The 21,426-nt window shown below is 38.1% G+C and overlaps 1 protein-coding gene across 1 annotated transcript; it reads left to right on the forward strand.

Annotated features, from left to right (window-relative positions):
• The first annotated feature begins 201 nt into the window (after positions 1 to 201).
• EMC7 (ER membrane protein complex subunit 7) lies at positions 202 to 16,533 on the forward strand. Its single transcript, XM_027553453.1, has 5 exons — positions 202 to 511; positions 4,319 to 4,438; positions 11,356 to 11,494; positions 13,027 to 13,107; positions 15,244 to 16,533. Exons 1-5 carry the CDS (start codon positions 279 to 281, stop codon positions 15,394 to 15,396), a joined length of 726 nt encoding a protein of 241 aa, XP_027409254.1. The 5' UTR covers positions 202 to 278; the 3' UTR covers positions 15,397 to 16,533.
• The last annotated feature ends 4,893 nt before the right edge of the window (positions 16,534 to 21,426 follow it).

Genomic DNA, 21,426 nt, shown 5'->3' on the forward strand with positions numbered 1-21,426 from the left:
CAGTGGGGACCACAGCAACTCACACTTCACTTTCGCTTCGTGGGCAGCTGCCTTAAGTGGCGCACCTCACAGAGCCCTCCATTCTCTAGCGCGCGGAAGTTCCGCAACACTCGCATCTCGCTAGTGGATTGGCCGAGACTCCTGCGCTGCGGTTTGAGCCCACAGTGGGCGCCCGAACCCGGCGCGCGGAGATGACGACATCAGCGCGCCGCTGCAGCGACTGCGAGAGACGGGGAGGGTTTCCGGGGCTACCGGCCTGACCGCCGAGAGCTGCTGTCATGGCGGCCACTCTATGGGCCTTCTTTTCCGTCCTCCTGCTGCTGCTATCAAGGGATGCCCAGAGCTCGGAGGTGTCTGGGTCTACCTCCGACGGGTCAGGAGGGAGTGGGGTCGGCACTGGAGATCGCTTCAAGATTGAGGGGCGTGCGGTTGTTCCTGGAGTGAAACCCCAGGACTGGATCTCGGCGGCCCGAGTGCTGGTAGACGGAGAAGAGCATGTCGGCTTTCTGAAGTGAGCATCCTGAGGGCAGCGCGAAAGCAATTGGGATGGAAGCTGGAAGGGAATTCCCCCTGAGGGCGCTAGGTGTCAAAATCTGACGACGTCGCTGTCCGAGGGTGAAAGGGCGAGCACTGTTAGCGGTCTGTGCCGGGGGTACCTTGTCAGGCAGTCTGACGTTTTCCCCTTCCCGATCCTGTACCACAGAAATGAGGATGGCAGGTGCTCGTCCCAGGGCCAGAGCAGTGGCGTCAGTTATCTTCAACTCCCTTTTAGCCCTGGATGGGAACGGCCACTTCTGGGCCCTAGGGACAGGTGGACCCTTTTTTTGTCTTTTGATGAATTCTTTCCTTTGCATCTCATCTGGTTTCCCTGGAATTTGGCCTCTTTTTGCACTTCATTTCAGTCTTTTGGTAGCTTCATGTTATGTAGAATGATGCTAAGCAAGTGGGAATTCTCAAAGCCCACAGGATTTCTAGTGATGACACAGACTGGAGGCTAATGTTGCTACTTCTAAAATTAATGGGCCCTGAAGTCCCTAATCAAAACACCTTTTTTTGCCTGGAAGTGGGATTGTTGTTCTTTTTTACACTTGAAGTTATCGAGGGATTTGCAACATCACTGTTGTCATTTATGTAAGACTCTACGGTGTTTATGCTCATCTGTCCTGTCTGGCAGTGAGTAGAAATAGGATTTGAGCCTATATTTAAAAGACGTGGTGAATTTATTAGCACTGCAGTTCTCTCAGCTTGCTTTTCAGATGTCTAGGCATAAGTGTAATATGATGTTTTAAATCTTTCAATTGCTGCTTGGAAAGTGAAACTTTGAACTGAAAGTATTTGGTGAAGTGTTCCTCTGATGGGTTTGTTTACTAACAAGTGGTATCTGAAAACAAGACAATTTAATTCTAAATCTGTTTTGTAAATAGAGTCTCCGGGTGCCTTTGAATGAGAATTTCAAACTCAAATTAATAAACAATGAAGAGAAGCTTACTATCATTTTTAAAGTGCTGTTTATCATTAAAAATCTGGCATTAGGCCATTCTTGAAGTTTTACCCTAATAAATGATCTTTTAATAATAAAAATCTCATTAAGCTTTAGAAAATTAGCCATGATTAACCATTTGATCTCTCTTCTGCCATATACAGTTTTTAAAATAAGCATTATTTTTATTGAAAATAATTTCTGCTTTGTTTATTGAAGAAAATATAAATAGAGTAGAGATAGCAAGCCTTAACATTTTATTGTATCTTTTTGGAATTATATGACATTTTTAATACTAATATACAATATACAGTGCTTTGTAACTTGCTTTTCTTCATTTAATATTTTGTGAGCAGCTTCTGGTGCCATTTCATGTTCTTTCATTTATATGTAGAAAGGTTGAGAATTAATATGAGGGGCTTATTGTGATAACCATTTCGGAAGAGGTATAGGTAATTTGTCCTGTACCTGTTATACATAACTAGCATGCAATTTTGACTGTGTTTATGCTTGTTGGAGGTGACTTGAGACTTTACTAAATGAAGATTGGGGGAGTTTCAATTGAAGACTACCCATGCCACTTCTTGCTCTCATCACTGTGTATGTGAACTTAATTTATCTTGTCCTCTGTTTGGGGGCATTTAGATAGTTTTCCGGAGAAGGCAATGGCACCCCACTCCAGTACTCTTGCCTGGAAAATCCCATGGACAGAGGAGCCTGGAAGGCTGCAGTTCATGGGGTCGCTGAGGGTCAGACACGACTGAGCGACTTCACTTTGACTTTTCACTTTCATGCACTGGAGAAGGAAATGGCAACCCACTCCAGTGTTCTTGCCTGGAGAATCCCAGGGACGGGGGAGCCTGGTGGGCTGCCATCTAAGGGGTCGCACAGAGTCAGACATTACTGAAGCAACTTAGCAGCAGCAGCAGCAGATAGTTTTCAGCTTTTTGAAATTATGTGCTATGCTTTATGTAAGATTATATACTGTAACTTTTTTGAACTGTTTATTATGGAAAACTTCAGACATATGCTAAAATAAACAATAACTTAGGAACACATCACAATTTACTGTTTGATTTCATATCTGCTATCTGCCCCTCTTTACTTTCTTTCTGGAATATTTTAATGTGATCTTAAACATAATATAATTTCACTTGTAAAAACACTGTTATGTATCTCTGAAAGATAAGGGCTTTAAAAAACCCACAGTACTGTTATTTGTTTCACTAAATAATAATAGTGTCATTTAGTACCCAGTCCATTTTTATGTTTCCGCACTTACTTCAGAAATACTTTTAATGTGCTTGTTCTTTCAAATCAGAGTCCAGCAAGGTCTGTGTATTGCAGAGTACATTTTAAAAACCAGGTTTTAAGTTTTCATTGTAAAATGTGTATGTTATCTTTTAAAGTAAACTGTTTACCCTAGGATGAAAAATATATTTGCTTTTTATTTATGCCATTAGTTCTGCTATTATTTATGTTGCACAGGAATTAATTGAATTCTCTTTTTTTCTGGACCTAGAAAAAAATTTTGAAATTCATTCATTTAGGGTCCCATCAAGAAACTGAATAATTAGAATAATTCAAGGAAAGTTTAATGAAAGGATTAACCAGGGTAGTCATGGTGTAAGGAAACAATCAGATTAAGCAGTACTCCAAAGTTTACAACTTCAAGGCTATTGTCATCTCTAAGCCTGAATGGAGGCTAGGAAATAAAGGTTATTGGAATCTAGAAAAGAGCAAAGAACAGCCTAGAGAGGAGATGGATCCCTTGCCAAAGCCAGTTAGGGGTCCTTGCATGGAAAGAGCTGGGAGGAAGGTATACTAAGCTCGTTTTCTTCCTTTCCTGCTGTTGGGAGAGAAGGGTGGAGAATGATCTGAGGGAAAATAGAAGACATCCAGCCCAGAAATAAGTTAACTTGATGTTTATATTTCAACTCTATTTCAGTTTAGCGTGTTCTTTGAAATAGTATGGAACTTTTTCCCCTTACTTTTTAGTAAACATGTGGATGTAACAGAATCATTCCTTTAACTGTGAAAGAGCCTAATGATTTAAGGAACATTATTTTAACATTATTATGAGACTGGCAATTCTTTGATAAAGTCAGTCCTTTTAGAATCTTTGTTCTCCTGAATCATAAACTTTTTTCCCATCAGAATGGCAGTTTCTCATTAGCAAAACAAATTAATTTTGGTCTGTGAACCTGAAATGACTAGTTCTGGATGGGGTAGTTTTCTTAGTCTAGAAGGTTTAGAAGAAATCAGTAAGGCAAAAGTGGATGGTTTTAACTCACATAAACATTTTAAACTTATACATAGCCAAAAAGAAGTAACTAAAATAGATGGGAACTATTTGAAACAAGTGGAACAAGCAGTATTTAATTACCTTTTTTTTTTTTTGGTAAAAAAGTAAAAATGAAAACAAAATACAAATTAAAACTAGGGGAAAAAGCCATTTTTAATTAAATTATTGGAGGGGTTTGGCAAAATTGGAACCCCAATATTGTAGGAATAACATATTCATTCCCTTGAATAAAGACATGACTTTAGAGTTGGACCTGTACTGCTGTCACCTCTCATCTCTATCCTGCAGAAGGAATAGAAGTGCTTTCTGTGTCAGGGCTCTCTGTGGAATGGTCTGGGGCATTTTCATTACCCATGCAGTGTAATCATGGAAGCTGAAATGTGGAACAACTCTCACCAGTTTGGGTTTGTTTTGTTTTGCTAAATACTGTGTCATTTTGGGGGGTATTGGTTTGGGAGTTAACTGATGATTTAAAACAAGGAAATAAACTGTTGATCATAAATGACTAAATAATGATAATTTCATTTTTCCAGGACGGATGGGAGTTTTGTGGTTCATGATATACCTTCTGGATCTTATGTAGTGGAAGTTATTTCTCCAGCTTACAGGTTTGATCCTGTCCGAGTGGATATCACTTCAAAAGGCAAAATGAGGTAAGGACAGCTGATTTAATTTTTACCAAAGGCTAGGCTCCTGAATACCTCATTATATATTCCTTTCAGAGTTTATAGTTAAGGTTGAAAGGATTCTTATTTAAACTGCATGTATTCCTTAAAACATTTAAAGCATCCTTATATTGTTCTAATTTGAGCATTGATAATATTGTACAGTTGAACTTTCTCCTGCTCTGCCTTAATATTTATTTTAAAACTCCTGATATATATAGAGAAGAGGTAAGATTACTTACTATAGGAGCAAAAGCACTGTGAAAGTTTTAATTGAAATGCGATTATTAAAGTTGGAAATAATTTAACTTTTCTAAGTTGAAAATATTTATCATTTGTTTTTCATTGGGATATTTTGATAATTTCATGGAGTTTATTTCAAAATGAGGATCATAATGAGAAAAAGTACAGTATTAGAGGCTGGAAGACAGGAAAAAGTTTTAGAATTTCCAAGTAGATGAACACATGCTTTGAAGTTGAGTGAAAATTTTGGACTAATTCAGGCTCTAATTCTGGAATACCACAGACCCCTTTCAACTCGGAATCAGTTGTGTAGATGTCCACAGTGTTCAGATTTAGCCTTCTGCTATTATAAGCCCAGTTGATTATTTGTTATTAGTCTCGTGCCAATAGTGCTCTCTTTGGTGTAATCTGACCAGGAGGTATAGGAAGCCATTTTCTTGCTTGTTTGCTTTATTGAGCTGTAATTGACAAGTACCAAACAATTTAAAATGGTAATATCTCTTCTTTGTTTGAGCTATCACAAAATTACTTCGTGTTGCCATAATAAATCTTTCCAGGTAGCTCAGTGGTAAAGAATCTGCCTGCCGATGCAGGAGACTCAGGAGTCTCGGGTTCAATCCCGGGTTGGGAAGATCCCCTGGAGAGGAAATGGTGACTCAATCCAGTATTCTTACCCTGGAAAATCCCATGGACAGAGGAGCCTAACGGTTTGCAGTCCACAGGATTGCAAAGAGTCTGACAAACTGAGCAATTAAGCATGCATGCAGTAATTAAGAAGAGGTCACGCAAAGGCAAAAATAATTTGGGGGTTAGAGGAACTGTCGGAGAAGGCAATGGCACCCCCTCCAGTACTCTTGTCTGGAAAATCCCATGGACAGAGCAGCCTGGTAGGCTGCAGTCCATGGGGTCGCTAAGAGTCGGACATGACTGAGTGACTTCACTTTCACTTTTCACTTTCATGCGTTAGAGAAGGAAATGGCAACCCACTCCAGTGTTCTTGCCTGGAGAATCCCAGGGACGGGGGAGCCTGGTGGGCTTCCATCTGTAGGGTCGCACAGAGTTGGACACGACTGAAGCGACTTAGTAGTAGTAGTAGTAGTAGTAGCAGTAGAAGTAGAGGAACTGTATTTTATTACTGACCTTTTCTTCACATGCCTAGCATATTTAGGTTGATTTGTGGAGACCTTAGATTGAGTTGATATAAGAGAGGTGTTTAGTTTGTACCATAATATTTATATTTGAGTTAACGTTTACTCCTAAAATACTTTCCTTCTTCCTTTACTTTTTTTTGATTATTGAACATTTTTAAAGTATAATATGTAAATATGCTGTAATTAAAATAGTCTTATGTTGAGCTTTGTATCATACATCCTTTATATCAGCTGTATATTAGTTCATTGATGTCAGCTCCGATAATGGATAGGTAGAGTTTTCTTTTTCCTCTTTTAGCATGTGTTGAACACAGTTATTCTGTGTAATTTAAATTCTTAGTTTTATTATGAAACCAATAATGCTATGCTATTGGTATGCTATGCTATGAAACGCAATGCTATGAAAAATAATTCTTTAGAAACAAATTACTTTCTCATATATTTTTGAAGTTAAATTATTGTCTTAGAATACTTTGTCCAGATTCTAATATCACTTGCTATTGGCTACTCAGACTAAGGGTAAAACTTGACTAATATCCTGCAAATATATTTATAAATATTTTGGGGGTAATAAATGGATTGTTTCAAAGTAATTGAACCTTATTAGCTATTGACTTTCTCATGTCTTTTTAGAGGCATAGAATTTTAAAAATATATATTTATATATAAAACTAGTATGTTAATATCTAAATTGTAAAGAACATATCATGACTTTTTATATACTTTAGGATTGCAAGTGTGGACATGGAGGGGGGTTAGTAGATTTACCATATGCACTTTATATAAGTTTGAGAGTCTTTAAAAAATACTGAAAATACTGCGAATTCCCTGGGGTTCAGTAGTGGGGAGTCTGCACTTTAATTGCAGTGAGCCTGGGTTCAACCCTCATTGGGGAATTAAACTACAAGCCAAGTGGCCAGACCAAACAAACAAAAAACTGAATACTGGAGGGAATGAGAGTTGTTAAAACAGGATATTTGTTGATTAAAAACTGTAATTTATTTTTATTTATTCTTTTTACTTTGAATTTTGATTAAAGCTGTTGTTCAGTTGCTAAGTCATGTCTGACTCTCTGCGACCCCATGGAATGTGGCATGCCACATTTCCTTGTCCTTCACTATCTCCTGGAGTTTGCTCAAATTGTTGTCCATTGAGTCAGTGATGCCATCCAACCATCTCATCCGCTGTTGCTCCCAACTCTTGCCTTCAGTTTTTCCCAGCATCAGGGTCTTTCCTAATGAGTCAGCTTTTCACATCAGATGGCCTAAGTATTGGAGCTTCAGCTTCAGCACCAGTCCTTCCAATGAATATTCAGGGTTGATTTCCTTTAGGGTTGACTGATTTGATCTCCTTGCTGTCCAAGGAGTCTTCTCTAGCACCACAGTTCGAAAGCATCAATTCTTAGGAGCTCAGCCTTCCTTATGGTCCAGCTCACACATCCATTTATGACTACTGCAAAAACCATAGCTTTGACTATATAGACCTTTGTCCACAAAATGATATCTCTGCTTTTTAGTACGCTGTGTAGATTTGTCATAGCTTTTTTCCCAAGGAGCAAGCATCTTTCCATTTTGTGGCTACAGTCACCATCCTCAGTGATTTTGGAGCCCAAGAAAATAAAATCTGCCACTGTTTCCATTTTTTCTCCATCTGTTTGCCATTAAGTGATGGAACTGGATGCCATGATCTTAGTTTTTTGAATGTTGAGTTTTAAGCCAGCTTTTTCACTCTCCTCTTTCACCTTTATCAAGAGGCTCCATTAGAGTGGTATCATCTGCATATCTGAGGTTGTTGATATTTCTCTGGGCAATCTTGATTCCTGCTTGTGCTTCATCCAGCCCATCATTTTGCATGATATTCTCTGCATATAAATTCAATAAGTAGGGTGACATGCAGCCTTGATGTGTTCTTTTCCCAATTTTGAACCAGTCCGTTGTTCCATGTCCAGTTCTAACTGTTGCTTCTTGGCCTGCATACAGTTTTCTCAAGAGGCAGGTCAGGTGATGTGGTATTCCCATCTGTTTGAGAAGTTTCCACACTTTGTTGTGATCCACACAGGCTTTTGCATAGTCAGTGATACAGAAGTAGATTTTTTCTGGAACTCTCTTGCTTTTTCTATGATCGAATGGATGTTGGCAATTTGATCTGTGGTTCCTCTGCCTTTTCTAAATCCAGCTTGTACACCTGGAAGTTCTCAGTTCAGGTGCTATTAAAGCCTAGCTTGAAGGTTTTGAGCCTTACTAGCGTGTGAAACGGAGGTGATGGCACCCCACTCCAGTACTCTTGCCTGGAAAATCCCATGGATGGAGGAGCCTGGTGTGCTGCAGTCTTTGGGGTCTCAAAGAGTCGGACACGGCTGAGCGACGTCACTTTTCACTTTTCACTTTCATGCATTGGAGAAGGATATGGCAACCCACTCCAGTGTTCTTGCCTGGAGAATCCCAGGGACAGGGGAGCCTGGTGGGCTGCCGTCTATGGGGTCGCACAGAGTCAGACACAACTGAAGCGACTCAGCAGCAGCAGCAGCAGCAGCAGCAGCGTGTGAAATGAGTGCAGTTGTATGGTAGTTTGAACATTATTTGGCATTGCCTTTCTTTGGGATTGGAATGAAAACTGACCTTTTCCCGTCCTGTGGCCACCACTGAGTTTTCCAAATTTGTTGGCATATTGAGTGCAGCACTTTCACAGCATCATTTTTAAGGATTTGAAATAGCTCAACTGGAATTCTATCACCTCCACTAGCTTTGTTTGGAGGGATGCTTCCTAAGGCCCACTTGACTTTGCATTCCAGGATGTCTGGCTCTAGGTGCGTGATGGTTATCTGGGTCATATAAGACCTTTTTTGTATAGTTTTGTGTATTTTTGCCACCTCTTCTTAATATCTTCTGCTTCTGTTAGGTCCTTGCCATTTCTGTCCTTTATTGTGCCCATCTTTGCGTGAAATGTTCCCTTAGTTATCTCCAGTTTTCTTGGAGAGTCTTTCCCATTGTATTGTTTTTCTCTATTTCCTTGCATCGTTCTCTTAAGAAGACTTTATTATCTCGCCTTGCGATTCTCTGAAACTCTGCATTCAGTTGGGTGTATCTTTTCCTCTTTTGAATAAAGTAGTCTAAGCAGTTAGAAATATTTTCCTAAAATACAAACTTTTATTCGCCTTTTCACCTTGGATAAAGAGTACTGCCTGCTTTAACTTTTAAGGACTGGTTGCAGCAGTGGGATTCATATTTGCAGATTTACTCCTGTTGATTGGATACTTGAAGCATAACTTAAAAAAAAAAGGCCCTTATCAGTTTAATCATTGTGGGGTGGGCGACAGTAGAGAACAAAGAAGGACTTATATAAGATACTAATAGTCTTGACCAGTGTTTTGTAAGTATGCATGATAAATTAGTTTCAAATAAATGGGACTTCCATTTCTGACATTTTGGCCAAATGAAAAATTTTAGAAATGCTGGATAAAACATGATAAAAATTTCCTTTTAAATGTATAACTCCCCCAAAAGTAAGGGAACTCCCCAGAGAATAAACTGCTTTCCCACCTGGGGGATTTATTATTCTCTCACCAAAAGGCTTAGATTTTATTAGCAGTTTGTAGATGGAAGGCAGGCTTTGGGCATGCTAGGAGTCAGTCAGACTAGAGACTTGTTCCCTCCTCGACCCTTGGCCTGAGATCCAAGAGATCAGATTCCCAACTTGGCCCTGGCTTTTGGAGGGAAAAATCTATCCTGAAAATTGGTATACTTATTACTTCCTGCATGATCCAAAAAATTCCATTCTGAAAAATTAATAAGATGGTCCCTGGTCATGATCCTGGACTCCTGGCAGAGACAAGTGCATAACCTCTCTGGAGGCAGATACTCTCTGTCCACACCCACACATAAGTAAAGTCTACTTATAAAAAATACCCAAGAAAACAATGTCCATGGAGTCAGCAGATGAATCAGACCTCTGATAACTCTAATTTTATTTGTTTATTTTTGGCTGCGCTGTGGCTTTGTTGTTCTGCGGGCTTTTCTCCAGTTGCAGCAGGCGGGCTACTCTCTAGTTGTGGCATGAGGGCTTCTCACTGCGTGCATTCTCCTGTTGTGGAGCGCCACCTCTAGGGCTCCAGGGCTTCGTTAATTGCGCCTCCTGGGCTCTAGAGCACAAGTTCAGTGGTTGTGGCACTCGGGCTTAGTTGCTACATGGCATGTGGGATCTTCCCATATCAGGGATGGTACTCATGTCTCCTGTATTGGCAGGTAGAATCTTCACACTGAGCCACCAGGGAAGCCCTGAGAACTCTAGATAGTATAACTATTGGATATAGACTATATAAAATGGTTTAAAGTATATTTAAAATGCTTTAAACAAAAATACTTATTGCCATAATACCAAAATAGACCATAGATAATACCAAATAGACCATATGAAAAAAAAAAATTGAAATTTTGCTTTGGAATATAAAACTCAATGGATGTGCTGAGCAACTGAACAGAAGTTTGATAAGTTGGAGGACAGATCAGAAAAATTAGCCAGAAATCAATACAGATGAAGGAAAGGACTCTGAATGTGAGAGTTTAACAAGATGTGGAGTAAAGAATGAAAAAGGGCTACCCTGATGGCTCCGTGGTAAAGAATCCGCCTGCCAATGCAGGAGACATGGGTTTGATCCCTCATCCAAGAAAATCCCACATGCCATGGAGCGACTAAGCTCTTGCTCCACAATTATTGAGCCTGTGCTCTAGAGCCCAGGACCCGCAGTTAATGAAGCCCTCCAGCCCTAGAGCCGGTGCTCCGCAACAAGAGAAGCCACTGTAATGAGAAGCCTGCTCAGCAATGAAGACCCAGCACAGGCTCCCCTGCCCCCTCTGTCCGCCTCCCCATAAAAGAATGAAATGATCTAACACTTGTCTAATAGAAGCTCCAAAAGGAAACGATAAGAGGAAGGGGGGAAACAATTTTTAAAAAGTACACTGAAATATGTGTGGACATGGGTGATTAAAATGCATAGCATGTCTGGTAAAAATGTAATGTTAACACCTATGACACTGTTGCAGGACTTTCTTGAATCATGTTTTTCTTGCAAAATACCCTTTGCAATTAGGTATACCCCATAATGCATATCTCAGACAACCAAAAAATTCTAACATTTTTATATATTTATAGCAAAATAAGTTTATTATTAAATAAAATCAAAGAGCTTTAGAGCTGGAAGAATTCCAGAAGAACTTCTGGTATAACCAGAAACATTAAGAACTTAAGACTTGCAAGCCTAGGTATTAACGGATCTGTAACTAGAAACTAGGTCTCTTGATTCCAAATCTAGTTTCTTCTCTACATTTGCTAAGTATTTTAGACATATAGATGAAGCTACTTTGATCAGATTTTCAAGATCAAAAATTAAAATGCCAAAGCATTCTGGAAAAAGCTAAAGGTAATTAAGGCATTGCCAATATATTATAAGCAGTTCTTTTAACTAGTAATGCTTGTAATAGGATTACTGATGCTTTTTTCATGTTGCTTTATCAGAGCGAGATACGTGAATTACATCAAAACATCAGAAGTGGTCAGACTGCCCTATCCTCTCCAAATGAAATCTTCAGGCCCACCTTCTTACTTTATTAAAAGGGAGTCTTGGGGCTGGACAGACTTTCTGATGAACCCAATGGTATGTATCAGGCTATACTAAAGTACCTTTACTAATCTCTAATTTGCTTATAGGCAATTGAAAAATCCTAACCCTGTGATAGGAAAGCTGGGGTCAGATTGTTGGATGAAAGGATTATTGTGACTAGTTTATGAATTTCAAGAAAATAATAGCTTTGGAACTACATAATGAAAAAAATAGTATCAAGAATGGCATGGTAGATTTGACATAGAAATGTGCAGCAGAAATTAGATAAATAGTTATGTTTAAAATTCACACAGAATGAGTATGTGGTAAATCTCCACAGGGTTGCAGAGAGTCAGATCCGACTGAGCAACTAAACACACACACAGTCATGTGATAAGTCACACATGTAATAAGTCATGTGATAAGTCACATGTATGGTAAGTCACACATGTATGGAGTTAGCTCTCCTTCATACTACATGCATATTAGACCATTGATGAATGTGCCATCACTTAATAAATTGCCCTCTTGATGGGACATGTACTTTTTTTTCTCTCTCTCTCTTTTGAATATGGAATGATCAGAAAAATTATTCTGTGGTCATCTAAGTACCTGGTATTTTCATGAAATGATATTACGGTATCCACTAATATAAAATTCTAATAGCATAATTCTTCAGAAAAAAGTTAACTTTTTTTTTCTTTGCTGTTTTTTGAAACTTAAATTATTACCTTAGAATTATCTAAGTGTTAATCATATTTCTTGATGATAGCTATTTAGATCACAAATAGGGATGTTTCAGGCTGTACATCCTTTGAGAGGAATAAATTAGTACCTGGAATCTGCAGTTAGGCCTGAGGAAGCAGGAGGGTAGAGTGGATGGATGAAATCAGTAGTGAGACTCCAAAGCTAATTGAGAAATATCTTCCATGTTCTCATTTCTGAAATTTCCATGGGAACGTATGCAGTGTGAGAAGATCCTAGGTCATTTTTTAAAACTTGTCTGCTATAGTTGTTGCCTAGTAGTATATTGTCGGAGAAGGCAATGGCAGCCCACTCCAGTGTTCTTGCCTGGAGAATCCCAGGGACGGCGGAACCTGGTGGGCTGCTGTCTATGGGATCGCACAGAGTCGGACAAGACTGAAGTGACTTGGCAGCAGCAGTAGTATATTGTACGTTAGAAGGGGGATATTTTGTTTTCTCCAAAAACCGCAAGTCATCTGGAAAAAGCTCAGCTGGTCATCACGATCACCAGTCTCAGTGGCAGACTGCAGATTGAAGAAAGTGAACGAATAGTTCTGTTTGCAAACTGTTTGTGTTAAATAAAACTCTGAACTCTGCAAAATGATAGGTAGCACAGATATGAAGCAAGGTGTCTGTATAAAGTCCACACAAACTTATAGATAAAGCTCTAATGTTATAACAGTGCACCTTGATGTCAGCAGTCCTCATTCAATAGAATTGAAGTGGTGACTGCTAGTTTTATTCTATTTTACAGTATTTAATTCCATCATTGTTTGTTAAGTTCAGATTTTGTACTACAGTTAAGTGGGGAAAACATTTTCTGAATGTTTTTTCTTTCATAGGTTATGATGATGGTTCTTCCATTATTGATATTTGTGCTTCTACCCAAAGTGGTCAACACAAGTGATCCTGACATGAGGCGGGTAAGATGACTGAACCATGTTCTGATGCCTGGTCATCCATTGTGGCTGAATGGCTTGCATTTGTCCAGCTTTATCCTAATTCCCAAGCCAAATTCATCTATAGGTTGTGTTGATACAGTATTGTATGTTTCTTGTATTTAATTGTTTCCATTGGACCAGATAAATTCAGTTGGATCTGTCTGATAAAAGCCTGGATCTCTTCATGTAGTTAAGACATTCTATTTAGTACTTGCCTCTTTGTGACTCACTTGTTAAATAGTTGAAATGCGTAATGATTCTGGTATACCTAATCTAAATATTTCACTAAATGGTAGCTTCTTATAATCTACCTTTATTTTATAAAGTTCTTCAGAGTATATGCCTTTAGTTTATGTTCAGACACACAAAAGACATTTGGATAAACCACAGGAGAAAAATAGAATAGTGGTTTTCAAACTCTACCACAAGATCGTACTGTTTGGTGAGGGGGATAGGAGTTGCCAATAAGATGCTTCAAATTTAGTCCCACCATCTCATCTCTTTTAAATATTGGCTTCTGTATAAAATCTTCAGAATTGAAAAAGAAAAAGTTATCTATTCTTCACCCCAAACCATCAACATACATCTCCCGAATTCCAAGTTTTTCTGTTGTATTTAATATACTGATGTATTTACACCTATTGATTACTGAATAAATATTTATTATCAATTTTTAGGTTCTAGATACAGGGGATACAAAGATGGGTTATATGTCATCTCTGTTGTCAACAAGCCCAGTTAAATATAGGAAATAGAATGGATTTATAAAGCACTCTTCTTTCCATGTGTGTGTTTTAAATGGAAAAATAAGCTATCCATAAATAAAAATGTCTGCTGAGGTACTAGGTGATTAAGTTCTGTAAAGGCATATATCCCATGCTGGAATGGCAAAAAAAAAAAACTTCATAAAAGAAGAACACTTTATGATGTTTCAAAATGTTTTATTGCTAAGTTTTGGCATCTTTGCCTCAGTGTTGGTTGGAAAGTGTACCTCCTGTATCCTTGTATCTTTTAAGGCAGTTAACTCTCTGTGGTATCAACAGAAGGAAGCATTAGAAGTCATACTGGGTTAAAAATTCATTTCTTGCAAAATGCTTTTCACATAGTATGCAGTGTAAAAAGTTGTTCATTTAAGAGCTTCAGAATTGAACAGATTCAAAAACAGAGTTGATGTATTTTTGCAGAGATTCAAAACCTGTTACTATATACATTTAATTCTTGATTACTAGGGGATGTTAATATAGGTGATTTATATTTATAATGTTTCTTTTCCTGGGCTTATTTAAAGCATTTTCTCCTTGAAAACTCATATATAAATTCTACCTTTGGAGAGAAAGCCCTAACTAATAATTGAATTAAAAACTCAATTTTAAATGATAGATAATAGGGTATTTCCTATTTTTTTCATGTCTGAACCAATACAATTATGAGTTCACTTTTGTAATGTCACATGAAATTCAAATGAAGCAGACATTAATATTGTCAAAAGTGGAACAGTACTTTGGAGATTGTTGGCCCAGTAAGGGGTAGGACAGAAACCTCAGAATAAAAGCACTATTTCCTTAGGTCCTGTGAGTGACGGTAACATTTTAACATTTGTGTTGCTTGCTTTAGATGCTGTAACTGAGGTGACTCAAGTCATACAGTGTTCATAGATTTACTAAGGCCCTTAGGAATAAAGTCTTGGAAATACTATAGTTATCTTCAAACTTTTCTGATAGCTTGATATATAAAGATTGATATTCTAGATAAATGCATCTAGAAGAAGCATGAGTTTAAAAATACTTGTTAAAATAAAGTATTTTAATCAGAAAACAACATAGGTGGCAGGAATATAATCACATTATGTCCATTATCAGAGAAAATCCCCTTTACAAAAACATAAATGGAATCAAACCCCAGGCAACACTTTTGAGCATTTACTGAGGTCAGAATGCTGAGTGATACAAGGGGAGCATGAAACATGGTTTCGAAATGCTGTTGGGTGTGACATTACGTCATTGCTCAGAACCAGTACCTTTTTCGTTTCTCTCCTCCTTCCTTAATGGAAGTGTTAGTTGCTGGATGACTTGAAGGATCCCTGTGACTTTCATACCAATGTGCTTTGCCTTCCCACAGGAGATGGAGCAGTCAATGAATATGCTGAATTCCAACCACGAACTGCCTGATGTTTCTGAGTTCATGACAAGACTCTTCTCTTCAAAATCATCTGGCAAATCTAGCAGTGGCAGCAGTAAAACAGGCAAAAGTGGGGCTGGCAAAAGGAGGTAGTCAGGCAGGCCAGAGATGGCATTTGCACAAACGCAGTAACACTGGGTGACATCCATGTCCCGAGGGAAAGCCGTGTGAAGCAACTACTGTAAACTGAGTCATCCTGAAAGTTGATCTCTTACAACTGTCATGTGTGATAACTCTTCAGCACAGGTTTTGTATTTGGTACACAAGGAAACCCAGCTTTCATCCTTTGTCTGTATGAGGTCAACATTGATGTCACTGAATTAATTACAGTGTCCTATAGAAAATGACATTAATAAATTATATGAAGTACGATACATTATGTATATTAAAATAAGTCTTAATCCAGAGATAAAGTTATTTTGTCATTTTTTTTTCACTTTAATGTTTCCTTTAGTCCTTACGGTTTTCTTCTGTCTTTCATTATATGAGGCTTGAACTTAACCTTTCCTGTTTAAAAAGAGTGCTTAGTGTTTTTAGAACAGCATGCACCATGGGTTTCTGTGTAACTAGACTGTTTAAAATTCTTAGTCCTGCCCTGTAGTTTTAACATTCCCTGATATTTGAAGTAGAACCACATGTTCCTGATGTAGTTTTAATCTTTATTATTACAGCTGGTTTCAGAGTGTGGATGTATGAATTAGAGTGGATGTTATCAATCTTTAAATTCTGGTTACCATCTGTGGTTTCATTTTATAATTATTGAACATCAGCTTTATACTGTGATTCAAAGTAAGATACAGAGATGGATAATACCCAGTGCCTGTCTTCAATAGAGCTTATTATGTATGGAGGAAACACAAATAATGACAGAGAGTGAGTGGCCAGGGGAAAGAAGCACAGGAGTAGGAGAGCCTTATAGAGTCTGAGGATGGAAAATCAATCTCACAGCTCCATGTTGTCATGTTGATAGTAGAGCAGAGGTCCTTACAAATCCTCTCATCTTCCCCATTATTGATTCTCAGCGGTATTGGAATATAAATTACTACTTTGCAGTTAGGAGTATCTCAAAACCTTTTTATTTCGATAAGTTATGGCAACTTTTCTTTTGGATTGTTTTAATTTAAAGAACTCTGATGCCACAGTATTGCTTCTAGTAGGGCTCCTATCTTCTCCTGTTAAAGAACCCCCCTGTTGCTTTCTTAGGATTATTAAGTTTAAAAAAAAAAAAAAGGATTGGTTCTAAATTCTTATTTTCCTTCTTATAATAAGTACCATTGTTCATTAAAAAATTTTTTTTAATTTATTCATTTATTTATTTTGGCTGTGCTGAGTCTTTGTTGGCCATTGTTCACTTTGAAATGAGGTATTTGAGTTTTCTTTTAAAAAAATAAGTTAAAAACAATTAAAAAAAAAAAAGAATCTCCTGGCTGTCCAGGTGTTAGGACTCTACTTCCACTGCAGGGGGCAGAGGTTCGATCCCTGGTTGGGGCTCTAAATCCTGCATGCCATGTGACTTGGCCAAAAAAAAAAAAAAGAAGTTCTGATTCAGGACATTTTAAAAACTGTATCTCTGATTACATTACGTACACTAAAGTTACCACACTAGTTAAGCTATGAATAAATAAGGTGAATAAACTGGTTAATGGTAGAACTAGGTCTTTTAAAATAATTATTTATTGAAATAGCTAAAATATCAGAGCATGAATTGAGTTAAAGTTGCAGTTCAAAAGAGTCAGAATATAGTAAGAGTCATAGTTGTTTGGCCAGAAATTATGTTCAAAAGTTTGAAAATTTGGGTTGTCAGAATTTGCACATGGACTATGTGATAAGCTAGAAATTAGAAAGCACTTCCATGCTAATTTAAAAAGTATATGTGATTATTTTACATAGATTTTAACACAGTCTGAACATAATATATATACCCCTTATCATATTACAGAATGTTACTGCATTGGTTGTATATGAAACTTTTATCTTTGCACAGACCCTTCATCAAATACTTAGTGTGCTTACAGGTGCAGAAATGATGGTATATTAGACAATATGTAGTTGAGTGCAAAGAGCCTCTGTTGAGTTGCTCACTTGCTTTGTGGCTTTGGGCAAGTCAGATTCCCACTTTGAACCATCTCTTGTCCTGTTCATTGTTGTGTTTCCAACATTGAGCATGCAGACACATAATAAATGTTTGTTGAATGAATAAATGGGCCTCAAGTTTCCTCATCTGTAAAACTGAGAGATTTGGATTAGACCTGTAAATTCCTTTTCAGACCCAAAATTCCAATATAATTTTAACCCAGTTCTTATTATTTCTTACCCTGAAGAACTGTATGATTTGTGCCAACTTTTTCTCTTTTTACTTCCCTGGGTTCTTTTTGCTATTTCCCACATGGAGACACAGTATGTTTCTCTTTTTTAAAAGTATTTCTTAGATTCAGTTTACATTTATCTCCTTTTAAATATAACCTGTGTGGTTAAAAATTTTTCACTTCTGCTAAATTAAACCTGAGTAGCAGCTTTGTGCAAAACAGATCTTAGTTGCCCATTCTTGTCAGGAAGTTCTGAGTACCTGGGATGTATCAATAGCTCCCAGATTTTCAGTTTTTTAGGGAGTCAAAACCTCAGGACTCATCTCGAGTCTGGTTAACATTTTGAAAAAATTAGGTATTTTACCTAACATGCCCAAAGTAGTAAAGTATGTAATCATTTTGTTCTTATGTTACCTCTGACAGGAGAGAAGAAGCAACCATTCAGTGTACTTTTCAGTAACTGGAATGATTTCAAGGTCCCGAAGAGGTCAATAATAATAAAGGAGACCTTTTTCATTTAAGTAGTTACTCAAACTTTGAGAAAGTTTGGGGTTTTTTTGTGTGTGTGTCTTCAACTAAAAAAAATCTATTGAAAATATTTTTATTAAATAGCTTAAAGAAAAAACTGAAACAACTGTTTTCATTTTTAAAAATTGCCTTCCAGGTCACATAGTCACATTTTTGCATGGTTATGATCAACTGTTTAAAAATTGGGCAAAAAGTCATCTTTTAGGATGGCTTGTATATGCATTTTGTATTTTAACCCAATAAAATTCTGTTAAGCACTAACTTCAGAGAACACAATAGAAACTGGTGACCCAGTCTTTTAGTGCTATTCAAAGAGCACGTCGAGGCAGGACCTAGTTGTGCTCTCCTTTCAGCATTTTAGGTGTGATTATTGTTATCCAAGTCAATTATTGTTTTAATTTGTAAGGTTTATGAGAATATCCAATTGAAATAAGTACTTATAATTATTTAGAGAACTTGAGAAGGGTAGATTTTGTAAAATTCAAATGTTGCCTATAAATTATGAACATTGTTTTAATATTCCTGAAAAAGAAAGATGAAATACTAAAATAGCTATTTTAGGGGAAAATTCTCCCTCCCCCAAGTAGCACCCAGTATTAGCTTGTCTCCTTTCCCACAGTAACAGCTTTATCATGGGAGCATAGGGAACTGAAACCTTTCATAATGCCTTCAGTCAGGTAGGATTGGGCTAGCCTGGGCAACCCTGTTAAGATGGAGGAGTAAATTAATAATGTTAGGTGGTAAACAAGAGGAATGGGCAGAGCCAAAAAACTGGCTGTGCACAGCACTTGCAACAGAAAACTTTGACAAGCATTTACTTGCACTAAAATTTATAAACTAGTAATGATTGAAGATTCACATCTTTATCTCGTTAGGTAATGCTGAAATAAAAATTTTCCATGTATGTATATATGGCTATATGTATGTGTATATATATATATAAAGTAATTCCACTCAGTGAGCTCCTACTATATATATTTGGATATTTTAAAATATATTTGAAGTAACTAGTAAAGTTATAAAATCTTTAAAATTAAATGATCATGAAAATTTGGCATTAATATTAAGAAATGGACTCATTCTTAAAGTGTTATGAGGTGGTTCATAAGGGACCATGAGAAGATGTATAAGGAAAGCTTCCTTGCAATCACTGTTATGAAATCGTGTGCATCATACATAGGAAAGAGAAAAAGTTCATTTTGCATTTGTCTCTCTATAGGCCTGGATGGACCTGTCTTCTCACCCATAGCTGGTTGGACTGAGGGTGGGACTTGAGCCAGTCAGTTGGGTGGTACTGGATCAGAGAAGGTGGTATGTTGATCCTGAGCTACAGGTAAGCAGAATCAATGGTCTAAGGAATCTGGCTCACAAAGAGCATGACAGATGCCCAACTGGGAGAAAGACCATGGTAACTCCAGAGATTGGGGGAGCAAATAGCTGCTGGACAGCGTTTCAAGTCTGTGGAGATTCTGTTGGTCTTGCAGGGATTCAGTGAAAGCCTCTTGAATCCCTTCCCCGACTATCTGCACCCTAACCCCTTACTTATCATTTATCTGATTTGAAGAGTACTGTGTCCAGTGTTAGCCTCTACAGTAAGATACATCGAGCAGGTCTAGAGAAAAGCTGCCAGGGATTAATATTCATACTTTTCTATACAAATGATTCTACTGACCCCTGACTATAATAACTAGGTGTACTTTAAGAAGAATTAAAGTGGCTATAATTTTTTAGTTTGGTAAAGAATGCTAAGGGGACTTTTCAAATGCTTAATAATCTTTCTAAAGCAAATTCTGATGAATTGTGTATTCCTCAGTAAGGTCTGAAAAACAAAATGGACTTAAATACAGCAAAAGGAATTAGTTTCTTGTGAAGAAGAGTTTCTTGGCATGGTAAACAAAATGGTGATGTGCCAGTGACCAGATTTACTTTTCTTGGCAGTCTTAAAAAACTGGGCAAAAGTCACCTCTTAGGAGGGTTTATATATACACCTACTGGTCTCTTGGGCTTCCCTGGTAGCTCAGCTATTAAAGAATCTGCCTGCAATGCGAAAGACCCTGGTTCAATTCCCGGGGAATTGTTCCCCTGGAGTAAGGGATAGATTACCCACTCCAGTATTCTTGGGTTTCCCTGGTGGCTCAGACAGTAAAGAATCCGCCAGCAATGTGGAAGACCTGGGTTCAATCCCTGGGTTGGGAAGATCCCCTGGACAAGGGCATGGCAACACACTCCACTATTCTTACCTGGAGAATTCCCATGGACAGAGGAGCATGGTGGGCTTCAGTCCATGGGGTTGCAACGAGTCGGACATGACTCAGCATAGCACAGCACTGGTCTCTTAAACTTCTTCCTATCCCCCAAAGTAAATTATTTTATTCTCAGAATGTGAGGAATATCAACAAAATTGGACAGTGGGGAAGGGCAGAGGAAAATCTAAACTCTGACTCTACGAGCTTTCCTTCCTTTAATGTACATCTGTTGACTTGTCATCCAGCTTATGCCTAACTGGTTGTCCCCTGGGAAAGAGTGCAATCCAAAGAAGTGTCATCCCAGAAGCTCTGTTTGTGCTGTGTGGCTCTGCTTTTGTGGGCCTGCCATCCAGGTTAGGCCATAGGCCAAAGGCTATCTCTTGGGAATTTGAAATGAAAACTGAGGGATCAAAGTAGTTTGCAACATATAAATTTGCAAGATGTTCATGGCTCTTTATCATACACACTACAGAAAACAGGTTCCAAGTTGAAGTGGAAGATGAATTCTGAGAACTGTGCCTTTGTTCAAATCCTTCCCTGGGGCCACTGTGTTCTTTCTCTTACATTCCCTGGAACTCTGCTACGTTGTGTGAAAGTGAAAGTCGCTCAGTTGTGTCTGACTTTTGCGACCCTATTTATTGTAGCCTGCCAGACTCCTCTGTCCGTGGAATTCTCTAGGCCAGAATACTGGAGTGGGTAGCCTATCCCTTTCTCCAGCAGATCTTCCCGACCCAGGAATAGAACCAGGTCTCCTGTCTAGTATAGTGTTTATGTGTTTTACTTAAGCTAGTTCCAATAGGTATCTATTATTTGAACCCACGTGTCCTAACTTACGTACTTTTCCAGAGCTGACTAAAATTATCTCTAATCTACTGAAAGCCTTCTCCTTTTCCCTCAGTCAGTGAAAAATCGGGCTGTGTTGCCTCTATATCATCTTGAATGAATGGGTCACAAGGAACTTTCTGAGTTATGGGAGAAATTGGATGAACACATGTCCTTGTTTCATCAGTTACTAGTTATATGATCTTAGAAAAGAAACCTTT

The sequence above is a fragment of the Bos indicus x Bos taurus genome, chromosome 10 (assembly GCF_003369695.1).
Source record: "Bos indicus x Bos taurus breed Angus x Brahman F1 hybrid chromosome 10, Bos_hybrid_MaternalHap_v2.0, whole genome shotgun sequence".
In the NCBI taxonomy this organism is placed as follows: Eukaryota; Metazoa; Chordata; class Mammalia; order Artiodactyla; family Bovidae; genus Bos; species Bos indicus x Bos taurus.